The sequence below is a fragment of the Drosophila novamexicana genome, unplaced genomic scaffold, assembly GCF_003285875.2.
Source record: "Drosophila novamexicana strain 15010-1031.04,08,12 unplaced genomic scaffold, DnovRS2.1 tig00000108-arrow-pilon, whole genome shotgun sequence".
Taxonomy (NCBI): Eukaryota; Metazoa; Arthropoda; class Insecta; order Diptera; family Drosophilidae; genus Drosophila; species Drosophila novamexicana.
In genome coordinates, this window is record NW_020824772.1 from 3,921,943 (window position 1) to 3,936,266 (window position 14,324).

The 14,324-nt window shown below is 42.1% G+C and overlaps 2 protein-coding genes across 2 annotated transcripts; both read left to right on the forward strand.

The window, feature by feature from the left end:
* The first annotated feature begins 8,693 nt into the window (after positions 1–8,693).
* LOC115771800 (cell division cycle protein 16 homolog) lies at positions 8,694–11,785 on the forward strand. The gene is made up of 6 exons (XM_030717670.1): positions 8,694–8,831; positions 8,914–9,424; positions 9,483–9,765; positions 9,826–10,083; positions 10,144–10,792; positions 10,851–11,785. Exons 1-6 carry the CDS (start codon positions 8,736–8,738, stop codon positions 11,214–11,216), a joined length of 2,163 nt encoding a protein of 720 aa, XP_030573530.1. The 5' UTR covers positions 8,694–8,735; the 3' UTR covers positions 11,217–11,785.
* A 410-nt stretch (positions 11,786–12,195) lies between these two features.
* Positions 12,196–13,343, forward strand: LOC115771697 (low choriolytic enzyme). Its single transcript, XM_030717514.1, has 2 exons — positions 12,196–13,005; positions 13,068–13,343. The coding sequence occupies exons 1-2, from the start codon at positions 12,196–12,198 to the stop codon at positions 13,341–13,343; spliced, it is 1,086 nt and encodes a 361-aa protein (XP_030573374.1).
* The last annotated feature ends 981 nt before the right edge of the window (positions 13,344–14,324 follow it).

The following is a 14,324-nucleotide window of genomic DNA, read 5'->3' on the forward strand; positions in this document are numbered from 1 at the left end:
TTGGAGGGAGCACAAGGGCATAATTGTGCTCCATGCTGAGCAGCCAAGTTACAGGGCAACTGTTGTGTTGGTGGAGGACGTGGGTGTGGGCGTCGTCACCATCGATTGGATGGGATTCAAATGTCTGCAGGTCATACGAACACAATGCCAGGCCTAACGCAGTGGCAGTGGCACGTAATTGCAGTGCGCCTACAAGTATGCAACACGCGCCCACAGCAGACAGTTGCAGCGAGCGGCAGCAGGTTCTGTTGTAACTGCAATTGCTGTGTATGAGTGTGTATGTGTGTGTGTGTGTGTGGGTGGGTGTGTACGTGAGTGTCGCGTGTTGTGCTTTTCATGGAGATGCCATTGCCGGGGCAAATTAAATTGAGCTGCATGTTAAATGTCGTTTCGTCAGCAGCACTTGATTTGTGCCTTGACACGATGTCGCTTAATATATACATACGGCAAGCGTGTGGCGCACCCCACACACACGCACACACATTAGTATGAGTGCGAAGCATTAAATGATGCTTTGAATGAACTATCAAACAGATGCAGCAAACCCTGCCGCTGCTCCTGCGTCATGCATCCATTTAATAACAACAATATCGTAATTCAAACAACTCTCTGCTCGGGCAGAGCAGCGAACCGTTTACATGGGCGTAGTATAGCAGCAACCACGACCACGAGGACGTCCACGTGGACGACAGACCAGCGAGAAGCAGGCGTAGCGACATTTCAGTTTCAACGGCAACATTTCCGATGCCTATGCGCTTTTGTTGCCGCTGTCGTTGTTATTGTTTCAGTGTGTGCGTGGCATGAGTGAGTGAGACAGCCAGAGGAAAGAAGACAATTTTTTTAAAACAGGCGTCAACATGCATTCAATGTGAGTGTGGTTCGTGTATGCGTTCTTGTGTGTCTCCCTCTGTGTGTGTATGTGTGTGTGCTAAGTGGAAATAAAACACGCGCTTTTTGCGCACTGTATTATCTCTGCGAGTTGAGCTGCATTGGATTGCGCACAACAGGGCGTATGATGCATATTTGCATACCCAATAAAATGATGTTAATGCGGTTGTTAAGACCATGGCCCGTCAGGCAGGATAAACAGCCCTTCAACTTAACTTGTTAAAGTACCTTCTAATATTCATAATTTTTTAAATATGTATTAAGTCTTTTTATTCTTTCCTTCAGTCTTCCTTTTTAGGAAGAAATTGCCTCGCTTCTAACAGAAAGCTTGCTAGTGGACAGAATAATCAGACAAGAACATTATTTGTAGTACACAATATCTGTTTCTTGTTGTACAAAAACTTTCCCTACAGCGGATAAAGTTTGACATAAGAACCAAAATAGAAATATTGTTAGTGATCCATTTCTGTTATTTGTTATTACTCTCAATATGGAAAGTATTGATGAGTGTTAACTTTCATATATTATTATTTTTGTTCAACATATCTTTTAATCAGACATTTTCCTTAGCAGCATTCAAATGTAAAGAGAGATCTTTTACTATATTTTGAATATATCACAGGATAACTACCGTTGAGCTGTTTTCGTCCTAAGCTGAATGAATACTTTGCTTTATTTTCGAGCAAGAAAACTTTTTCATGCCTATTTAAAAAGCAACAAACTCTGCTTTTGCATGTTGGCCTTTTGTGGTTGCGTTTATTGTTTTCTTTTTAAAACATTGCCATTTTGCCTCTTGTTTTCTTTGGCTGCACCTTTGTGTGCGCTTTTAATAATAGCACACATCAGCATTGTTACTGCCACGCCCACGCATGCTAGTTGGAAGTGTGTGCGACGATGTCTGTGCTAAAGTAAATTCAATTGAATTTTTGCAATTTTTAATGCCAGCTTCTCATATTGCACCGGCAACGCCCAGCCGAACCTGCTACACCGCCAAGCCGGCAATCCAGCCATCCAGCAATCCGGGCAACCTCAGACATCCCACCACAAAACGCGTCGCATTTTTTTATATCCCTCTGGCTGGCGGCGGGCGTGTGATTTGCTTGGTATCGACATTTTAATGATGTGCCTCGGGGCGCTTTTGCCGCCATTGTGAGAAGTCTACGAGGCCGCCGTCTTGTACCATTCGCCACTGGCACTTGCACGACAACAAGGATGAGGGCGACTGGTGCAAGGCATTCCAAGACATTCCGCTGGCCATCGCCATAGACGCTAAGCTGTCAGGCTGGCTGCCTTTTGTTGAGCAAAAAAAAAAAAAAAAAAAACTCGAATATCTACAAACGTATATATCGCACTGTATATGTATGTAAATTTGCAATTGCAAATGCTTAGCAGCTTGCAGCATTTTCAAATGATTCTTTATTCATTTGATTTCATTTTGTACAATGCGAATGATTTGCCCATCGAGTTTCAACAAGAAGGCTAATAACTTGCAACAAATTAAAAGGAAAAACATTTTCGAGCGCAACCAACTAGAGGCTATTTAATACAGCAGCTGGTTTTCTGCGTAGCTCTTAGGTGTAAATATGCAACAAATTAGAAAAAAAAAACTTTTCAGCTTTCAGCCCAAAAAAAAGATATAAGAAGAAACTATTGGTCTTTAGTGTAGACCATTCGCATTGCTGCCGGGAATATAAAGTGTGTCAGTCACAGCGGGCTATGATGATCACAGGGCAAAGAGAACTTTGCAAATAAAATGTTGTACAAACGACAAATGTACTTTATTTATAGGCGTTTTTAACAGCAGGCCAGCGGCACATAAATAAAATATATTACATAATACATATAAATAAAACGACGGGTAAAGGAAATGAAATAATATAAAGTATTCGCCACACTGGCACAGGAAGCATTACTGCATGAAGGAGTCGCTTATTTTTTAGGCATTACCAAGCAAATAAATATGAATAAATATATGTATTTGTATGTGAATGTGCCTACTGCATACGTATAAATATGCATTTTTATATTGGGGCAACAACAATGGCTTGTTGTACTCCACCCCACCCCACCCTGAGGCGCCTGCACCATCAATGGGAGGGAATGCCGCTTACACGACAAAATTGACATTTTGCATTTACTTATTTTTACTATCCACTTTTTTCCTTCTTTCCCTTTATTTTGCAGCCACAATAAAATGAGAAGAAAAATTGCATAATAACCCCTTTGAAATCGTCGGATTATCCTTAAATATTTGTGTAAACATTGTAACAAATGCACAGCCTCCATTGTCAAATTGTCAGGCCGTGCCAAAGCCGCCCCACCAACAGACGCCCGTCCCATCAAATGGCTGAATGATGAGCAATAGACGAAGCCCCTTACAGTCGACAATGAGTAACTTTGTAGCTTGGCTTGCGACTGACTGACTGACGAGGATGCAGAGCAGCAGACAAGGAGCGGGAGAGAGGGAGGGAAAGCAATGCGACGCTTACGCATGCAACAATGGCAGTGCAAATCGAGGCGGACGGAGGCGTCTCACGGTGCAATCACGCACACCCCCACACACACACACACATTGACAGGACTATGGGATCGTTTAAGCATGACAGCAACAGGGAACATGTGCGTAAGCCGTGTAGACCCAGCTACCAGTATATTATAATGATTACATATGTGTCACTTGGGTAAGCAGCGACGAGGGACGAGCACAACCTACGCCGGGCGGAAGCCACCGAGACAAGTGACAATTTTGGCAGGAGCTTAGTGGAAATTGACTGAACTGACATAACATTTACGAGTATATGAAAATATAGGAGTTTTATCCTCAAAGCTAGCATCTGAATTGGGAATTGTTATTGCTCAGGGAAGGGGCAACAGCTTATTTATCAATTTAAGAAAATTATTATATTCATATTAGAAGGTAAAATAGTCGGGGAGTGTTGGGAGTGTTTTCTTAAAGCCATTTAAGAAAAACCGCAACTTTGCCAATAAAATATCTTTTCAACATTTTGGGATAGTTTTTGAAATGACTGACATCCTATAAAATGATTCAATATATATTCAAGCTTCTAACCTTCCCGCAATGTGCAAAATCAGTAGCTCACATTTTTAAGGTACGATGAATATATATTGAGAAATACAAAGTTTTTTCGTATAAAAACTAATTTTTTGACTGATTCCGGTATTCCCAAAATATGTTCGATGTTGATAAGATATGGCTTGCAGATAATTAAAAGAGTTTAATGAATGCCGGGATTGGTCAAGTGCTCTTCAAAAACAAACAAGTAAGAGGTTCTAGTCGGGAGTTCCCGACTTGGGGACAACATCAAATGCATGTATATAATTTATTTTAGAAGCTATATGTCAAGTTTGGTGACTCTAGCTCTTATTATTTACCAAAATTGGCCAAAAAACAGGATATCGATATCGATTTTTATCGATTGCTTGGAAACGGAGTAAGTTATCGATTATCGGAAAGTCTCTAGCTCTTATAGGTTCTGAGATCCTTGCGTTCATACATACGGACAGACGGACACTTTTTAATGGGTTCAGGGTATAAAAACAGAAAATTGTTTATTGAAGAACCTCATTTTCGACCGATCGTTTCTATGAAAGCTATACGATATAGTGGTCCGATGTAAAGAAGATTTTGCACTCACTTAGGGAGCATAGTAAAACTTATAAGTGCCGAGATTGGTTAAGCTATCTTAAAGAACAAAAAAATGGTTCATATGACTACTTGACTGTAATCAAAGGAAAGAAGAAAATGTTTTCAATAAATATCAACAATAATTTAAGAATCAACGTGTCCAGACATATGCCAAGGAATTACGTCGATGTCAATTGAATGTGCACGAAAGCGTAATCTTCTCCGACATATTTACTGAGACTGAGCAAATGTAATAAACCGAAGTGTCGTTCAATTAAATATGTACTAGCTAGCATCGAAACGCAGTTCTCTAATAAAATTACAACTTGCAATTCAATTTGTTATTTAATAGTTTGGTTTTTCTTTTTTCTTCTTTGCGGACACCTATATAGCACTATTGTTAACGCTATCATCTGTGCAGCTGCAGCCTAATCAAATCATGTTATTTAAATGAATTAAAAATAAATAAAAGCTCGGAAAATTTAATAACGCAACTATTTTGCGCAACAAAGAGTACAATTAAATGCCTTCCACGCACGGACACTCATCCTCAGCCGCACAAGACCCAGACACACAGTCACATTAAGACAGACAGACAGACAGACAGAGGGACAAACAGACAGCTTGGATGAAGGCGTTGCACTGTCTAGGAGCTGGCTGACGCTGTGAACAAACGCCGCAAGTTTAATCGAATTTAACAACTCATAATGTGCAACAGACAACAAGAGTCGCGCAGTCGGGCTTCAGCCAGTTGAGCCAAGTAGAGTACTAAGTGTGCAGCAAGGAACAGGAGCCTTTAGCTGGCGCACCGCATAGCCGAGAGGCGTATAAAGTTAAGCAATAATCTGATTAGGATCATCCCAGGCATCCACTGCCAGAGACAGACACAATCAGTCAGTGGCGAAAGTTGAGCCGATACGGCAGGCATAAATACACACAATCAAATATCCAGGTGCCAAATGCCTTTGTGGAGCGGCAACAGTGAAGGGGCGTGTTAGGGGTGTTAGCGGTTGCAGGGCGTGGAACTGCGTTAAACCAGCTGATGCGCTCTGGTTCTCTGGTTCTCATCTGGGAGTCGTACGTGAGCGGCTCAATTACGGCTAACGCCATCCCCCTTTCGGGCTGGGCGTGCGAATGGGTTTTATTATTATTTACATACCTGTTGCAGCAGGGGCATTGTTTTGAATAAAAATTCCAATTTCCACACTTGTATTTCACGTTGCCGTTAGTCCTGTCGTGCGCTCGCTCCTTCTCGTCGTCCTTGCGTTCGCCTGTCGTCGGCTACAGCATCGGCTGGCGGATAAGCTGACAAAGCGGCAAAACAGATGTCGCCACTTCCGTATGCTTCCTCCTCGCCGCGCGTCCTCTTTGCTATGCTGACCAACGCAACAACACAGTAAACCGCTTCAAGCAACTTGCCTCAGTTCCTCTCAGCCAGGTCTCTCTCTCTCTTTCTCTCTCTCTCTCTCTCGCTCACCGTGGATGCTCTCTGGGCATACGCTCAATGGTTTGTGCTGCGCAGCGAGTCCTTTATTTGAGCTGGGTTCGATCTGATGATGCGGCTGCCCAAAAATGTTGTCTGCTCTGCCTCAGGCTAACATGTTTGCTGGTAAAAATGGTTTGCTTAGCTTTTCTAGTTGTTGCTGCTGCTGCTGCGGTTGTTGTTGTTCTTGTTATTGTTGTAGTTGTTGGTAATCAGGATTTGGCACCAGTCGGCACTTCACTACGCAGACAGCAGGCAGATGCGGCGGCCGTATCAGCTGACGCAAATATTCATCGATTCATTATAGTCCGTCAATAATGAAGCTCATGTGATGTACCCTGTTGAAGAAGACGAAAGAAATTACCTTATTTATATCATGCTTATAGAATATGTAATTGTAAGCCAAATGACAAATACTAAAAAAGAAATATAAATAATTAAATTAAGTTCAGTAGAAATTAAAGATTTTCAATTCACAATAGTTAATTATTTTCTGTGGTAATAATATATATACCTACTAACAAATCTTCTTAAATTCAAACTTAAGGATTAAATCTGGTCATCTATATTAAGGTAAAAGAAAACAAGCAGTAAATTTAAAATTTAGTTTTAACTGAATTCAATTGGAAAACCTTTTCAAGCTATATTTTTAATGCGACTCAATGGTTTACTTAATGCATGTAAGTCCCCAAGTCGAAAATCCTAAGGCACACAGGCAGGCACGCACACACTAATACACACACACACGCACACGCACATTATGCCAGCAGTCTAAATGAGCTCACTTAAGCGTTAAACGCTGTAAATCGATCAAGGCGTATCCCCGCAAACATAACTGTAATTAACCAATTTCCGTCATGCCCCCCGTTTCGCAGCCAACGACAAGTTGTTTCCAAGTGCTTTCGTGCGAGCGACTGCTTTATAATTTTGTCATTCTCGGTAATTATGTTAATTTTTTTTTTTTTTACGCTAAAAGTGGTGATGGGCTTAAATGGACACGGGCCACAAAAGAGGAAAGTCCTGTGCTGTGCGTTCCTGAGTACGAGCTGATGTCTATGTGTATATGTATGCGTCTCGGCCGTGTGCTTGTGCCAGCGGCTGTAATCCTTTTGAGAAACAGGAAGCGAAGCTATTATTAGAACCATAAATCAGCATGAAATGAGCAGAACGCCGCAGAGCCAGCAACTACTATGAGTGGAGCGCTAACGGAGCTTGGGTAGTTTTTGTTATTGTTCTTGCTGCTTCTGCTACTGTTGCTGTTGTTGCTGTTGTTGCTTTTGCCCGTGGTCCTCTCTGTGCGTATTCGTAGTTGTAAAAAGTGGTCGACTAGTAGGAGAGTCGTATTTGTTGTTGGCGCTGTTGGAGCTGCTAGGAAATGACGTGAGTATGGCAAGGCGTGCGCGACGTAAAATACTCATGAACAACGGAAAGTTGTAAAAAGACAGTGACGAGGGCCAACGATACCGACGCCACAACAACAACAACAACAGCAACAACAATGGCAGCGGCAGCGGCAGCAACAACACCAAATAAACACGCACTATAAAAAGTATATTGAAGTTGCCCTCGATGAGAGCATAACTGCATCCGAGATACTGGAAAATCCTGAGACTTCAATTCGCCCTCGCAGCACTCCTCCAGGTACACTTTCAGCATGAAACATGCATTCAAATTTGCCAACGATTTGCTATGCCGGTCCCATTTACCTATTAAACTCTACGTAAGTATGTACAACATACACACGCACACACACACACACACACACACGTAGAACGTACCAATTTCACAAGTATGCATATGTATGTGAATGAATATACATACATATGTATTTATTTACATACCCGAAATTATAGTAGTTGCAGCCTATGTACGTTTAGTTTGTTGCACGCGTCACTCACATAAATTTGTTGAATTTCATTTTAATTTTGCACTTGCATTCAGTTTTTGTCGTCCTACTGCATGCATGCAAAGCACATTTTTTTCTCACACTCTGTTATCCGGCTTGGAACCGTTACTTCGAGTTGTGTAGTGTGCTTTGCACGCGTTTCGTTAATTTTACTATGCACTGTTGTTGCTCTGGTGTAGTTTGCAGTCTTTTGCATTACACTTGTAAAAATATGCTACAAGATAAAGGCGTTGTATATATTCTGTATTTTATTTAAAATATCAACAAAAATGAAGTGTTTTCATGTGCACTGCCGATGGATCCAACTTTATCTTGTTGCCGTTCAAGGCAGAAATGCAATAACCTCACCTAACGAGCAATTGAAATACACTGATGTCGCCTGGCGACGACTGATGCTGAGAGAGCGCAAATAAAATCTCTATGGATGTTGGCTGCTGCCCCAATCCTCAACCCCAACACCCAAATCAGGCGCAGGACAACATACAAGTTGCAAGGAAGTTGGCTAGAAGCAGGAAATGTATACAATTATGGGACAGCTAAATTAAAAATAGAAACATTTATATCAAAATATAAAAATCACTTTAAATAAATAATAAAATAGTGACTGCAATACTCTAAAAAAATATTTCATTTTCGTTTCATATTTTCAAAAGCCGAGCCAATAATTTCTTACAGTGCGACTGCAGTTTTTGTGTGAATGGCAAAAACAGCTGTTCACAATAGCGTTGCCAGACTACTCGTTTCATACCAGCGCTTGCCGGCACAGCTAAACTAACAAATTGTGTTAACATTTAATTATTAATTTTAGAAGAATGGCAGGTAATAACGAAAGCAGCAATGCCGAGGCCACAAATGATCACATCGATCTTGCGCTATATCGCAAACTGGTTAAGCAGTTTATAGACATGGTAAGTAGTTTCAGCATGTAAATTATATGTGTATGTAACTATGTAGGAATGTGAATCCATTATTTATGTATGTATTTTGCAGCGCCGCTATTCAACCGCTTTGTTTTGGGCCGAAAAGGTAGCCGTTCTAAGCGGTCAGGAGCCGCGCGATATCTACTACCAGGCACAGTGTATGTTTCTATTAGGCGAGTACCATCGCGCAGCTCATACAATTCAGCACTATAAGCTGGAGAAGACCTCTCTGCCTTGCTTTAATCTGTTGCTGGAGAGCCTCTATGCGGCCAAAGAGTACAACGAAGCGGCAAACATAATACAAATCGTGGAGGTAGAGACAATGACCACTTCCTTGATTAATCAGCCGGTAGATCCGGGCAGCGGCTACTGTTTGGAGAGCAACAGCGTCTTTGGTGGCGAAGAGAATAATCGGAATGAGCTGCTGGCTTCTATCTTCTTGATGAAGGGCAAGGTATATGAAGCATTGGATAATCGTGGCATGGCCATGGATTTCTTTGTGCAGGCTCTACACAAATCTATATATTGCTTTGAGGCACTGGAAGCGTTGGTGCAGCATGAAATGCTCATGGCTTGGGAGGGTAAATGCTCAAGGCAACAACAGTCTTCCTTTCTAAATATTATTTTACCTTACTGCAGAGTTTGAGCTGATGCACCATTTGCCGCTGGCCCAACAATCTAGCGAGGCCGACGCCAAGCTCATTCTAAAGCTATACGAGTCTAGACTGAAAAAGTACTATGAGCTTATTTCAGCGCGGAACGCTGAGGAAATTTCACCTATTGTCAATCCGGATGTGCTCAAGTATATTAAAGAGTTCACCGTACGCGTGCAGCAAACTTGCACAGCGGATACTCAATTGCCCAAGCCATCTGTGCCGAAAACAACAGTGACTCCAAGTCAGTTTATGTCGCCCGCACAAAAGTAAGTATTAAATAAGTATTGTTTTTGGCGTGTTTGTGTTAATTTTAGCAATATTTGTAGAGTGCTGGAGGATCTGAAGGCGCCGACATTTTCTTTACAGACGAGCCTGTCTCGCGCTTCATCCATGATTGACGCTACACAGCGTTCGCTTTTTGATGCATCCAATCGTCGTATTTCGCGCGAGCATGAAGTAGACACTTTAATATCGCTTAACGACTGCCTGTCTCGAGTGCAGCGCAGCACAGATCTCCTAGCTTCAGAGGCTGAGAAATGTTTTTATGACTGCGATTACAAGCAGAGCCTTAAAATCCTAAATAAGTAAATATGCCTTGTATTGATCCTATATTTATAATTGTTGCTAATGTGATTTGCTTTCAGCTTGCTAAAGGTAGATCCTTTTCACAATAGCGCCCTAACTATACAAATTGCCTGCCTTGTGGAGAATGGTGATTTCAATAGGTTGTTCTATGTGGCCCACAAATTGGTCGATCGGTATCCGGACAAGGCCATTTCTTGGTATGCCGTTGGCTGCTACTACGACATGATAGGCAAAAGTGATCCAGCTCGTCGTTACTTGTCAAAAGCCACATCGCTGGATCGCTTCTATGGTCCCGCCTGGCTGGCCTATGGACATTCTTTTGCCAATGAGAACGAGCACGAACAGGCTATGGCTGCCTACTTCAAGGCCACCCAGCTTATGCGTGGCTGCCATTTGCCATTACTCTATATTGGCGTGGAGTGTGGATTAACCAAGAATCTCGAATTGGCGGAGAAATTTTTTTTGCAAGCCATGACCATAGCTCCGATGGATGTATATGTACTGCATGAGCTGGGCGTCATTAAATACGAATATGAGTATTTCGATGGGGCTGCCACAATCTTCCAATCTACCGTCAACATTGTTAAGCAGCGCGCCAAGACCAATAATGAAGAGGTTTCGGCGCGGTGGGAGCCGCTTTTTGTAAATCTAGGTCATGCCTGTCGCAAAATACAAAAATTCGAGGAGGCGCTGTACAATTTTCAATTTGTAAGCGCAGTGTTGTGTGTTTCTTCTTCTTTTTCCTAATGAGTTGTTTATTTTGTAGGCGCTTCTGCTGAAACCCCAAAGCGGCACTACATACACATCCATTGGCTTTATACATGCTCTACTTGGCAACTTGGACGAGGCAATTGAGTATTTCCACAAGAGTTTAGCACTAAATCGTGACTGCATTGTCACCTCCACAATATTAAAGGAGTGTATTGAGGATTTAATGGATGATACCGCCACCATTGATGAGATTTGCAGCAAGGCACTGAGAGATGTTACTGAATCCATAACGGCCAGCAGTCGGCGCGTGCTCAACGCAGATAAGTTAAGTGGCATCAAAATGAACTTGAAATTCGATGAGGAGGAAGAGCTCTCAAATTCAGACTCAAATATGGTTGTAGAAATGAGCTTCGATAACTAGAGGATCAACGAACTAATTAAGTTCCACCAAAATGTTTTTTGTTAATGACTCATTAAATAGTCCCAATTACAATAATTTGATAGGTGCTGCAAACAGCGGCTGCCACCTGCACTTGAACCCAATTCATGCACACGGCGTACACAGCTGTTTTGGCTAATGATCCAAAAAGAGCATGGGATTTTTTAAAATGTTTTTCCCATAACTTTTTGAAGCTGCCGCCGTGCTGTGTTTTATTTGCATGGTACTAAGTATTTAAGTATGCGAATTGCTTTTCCCAAAATCATTGTATTCTCGGCTATCCGCTAGAAAATGGTTTTCGAATTACAAGAATTATTATGTTTTAGATTCTGTGAATTGTAAACACATATTTTTGAGTTCGCTTAGTTTCAAACTGTTCCTAAGTTCAGAGTCACCTCATTAAATCTAGGATATGTTTAGAATTACATTTACTTATGCTTAAGAAATAAAATGTTTTTTATAGCTGCCTGCTGATATTTCCACTCTAAATCACAGCGGCATTATAAACGAATTGTGGCATATAAATATATCTTGCGAAAAAGGTCAACTCGATAATGCATATCGGTTATTGTTATGTGCGAAAAACTGAAAACTACATTAAGATAATGTCATTAAACTTTGCGTATGCAAACAAACTACTGATACAGTTTATGAAAGCAATTTCACCGTAAAAAACAAAAACAATAATGTAGCACTTGTTCTGTGAGCGTTACCCAAATATTTATCCACCAATAAACGCGTGTGACGAGTCAAGACGATGACGACAAAAACAATGTCGACCGCCCGTCTGAAGGTCTGCCGGTAAAAAAGTATGTATATAAAAGCCCGTTGCCGCCTGATAAAAGCAGGCACGTCTGATTATACTCTGCAGAGCTGAGTATATATATCCAGTCCATTCCACAACGAAGCACAGTCAAGCTACAGCTAGCAACCAAACAATTAGCCAATCAATCTATCCAATATGTGCAGACTTCCTTTGCTATTAATTTTGGGTCTAGCCTGCGCACAGGCAGTGCCGCTGGTATCCTACGACGACATTGACGACACGGAGGCCATTGAGCTGCCAGGCATTGAAGAGCCATCGGCGTCTAGTAAGGACATCATTGACTTGAGCTCCTATGGCAGTGCCATGTATGGCACTCCCGATCAAGAGCTAACAGCTGCCCTTGTGGGCAATTTCAGCGCCGACACTGACAAGGTTAATCCCGAGGAGTTGGGCAGCTATCTTGAGGGAGATATACTCGTGCCACAGTCACCGATTACCATGAAAAATGGCCTGACCACACAGAGTTCGCGCTGGCCCAACGGGGTGGTGCCATACGAAATCCGCGGCAGCTTCAATGCCCGCGACATGGCTACCATACAGGGCGCCATAGAGCAGTATCACAAGCGCACTTGCATCCGATTTGTGCCGCGCAGCAGTGAACGGGATTACATTTCAATTGTGAGCGGTAACTCGGGCTGTTGGTCATCAGTGGGTCGTGTGGGTGGCAAGCAGGAGGTGAATCTGCAGTCGCCTGGCTGCTTAAGTCGACCCGGCACAGCCATACACGAGCTGATGCACGCCCTTGGCTTTTTACACGAACAGAATCGCATGGAGCGTGATGGCTTTGTGGCTATCCAATATAGGAATATTCAATCCGCAGCCGTGAGCAATTTCGAGAAGGCCGCCAAGACGGAAGCATTTGGAATCCCCTACGATTACGGCAGCGTAATGCACTATTCAGCGAATGCTTTCTCCACCAACGGGCAACCAACTATTGTGGCGATGGTGAGTTGAATGTTTAGCATATGTTTGGCATATTGTAAGCAATCCTTTTTTATAATACACAGCAATCGAATGGTGCTTCTAAAATGGGTCAGCGCAACGGATTCTCTGACTTCGATGTGGATAAGCTAAATCGCATGTACGACTGCGGCTATGTGGGTGGATCTGCGCCCGCGGTTGGAGCTGGCGCAGCAGCGCCTGCCCCTGCACCAGGTGTTCCGGCGCCAGCTCCTGTTGTTCCCGGTGGCAATCCCATCGTCGATAGTTTTCTCAGCGGCCTCATCAGTGGACTGGGTCTTGGAGACGGCGAGGACGAAAAGGCCACTGAAGCTAGCAACTAGACCAAAGAACCTGCAAAATTCATATGTTCACAAACGCGACCAACTATTTAATGCATAACCCATACAAACTTAGTCTAGTATTAATTATCATGAATCTCTACCTGATCAAAGTATATAAGAATAAAAACAAGCATCAATTGCATAAACAATAACTTTCAAGTTTCTCTTTCATTATTTGGTTGGCTCAAGGCTTCTTTAAACAAAAATTTGAAATAACCTAGTTTAGTATTTCTACAATATATTTCAGTTGCACATCGCAAACCAGGGCAATTAATTCGGCGAGAGATCGCTTCTACAAAAATATACAAGAGGTTCTAGACGGAAGCTCCCGACTAAGGGATACCCTCAACCCTCTTCTTCCAACATCAAATGCATATATATATTCTATTTTAGAAGCTATATGTCAAGTTTAATGACTCTAGCTCTTATTATTTACCAAAATTGCCCAAAAAACAGGATTTCGATATAGATTTTTATCGATTACTTGGAAACGGGGCAAGTAAACTCTATCTGCGCAGGCACTAGAAGGACCTACATCTAAAATTTCAAGTCACTAGCTCTTATAGGTTCTGAGATCCTTGCGTTCATACATACGGACGGACGGACGGACAGACAGACAGACGGACATGGCTAGATCGACTCGGCTATTGGTGCTGATCAAGAATATATGTACTTTATGGGGTCGGAGATGCTTTCTTCTGCCTGTTACATACATTTACATTTTGCACAAATACAATATACCCTATTTCCCCATTTTCAATGGGTTCAGGGTATAATGATTTGCATATGGCTCGACTGGTATCAGCAAAGGGTCCTACTGAGAAGGCCATATGAATATTAGGTGCGTTGACCCTCTTTAAAAGCATCCATTGTTATAAGAATAGATTTTTATGTCTAATATTAACTAGCATTATATCATTATAAATCATAGGCAAAAGAGCTCTCCTCTAGTTCCTTATGCCTATAAACGCATAAAGCAGA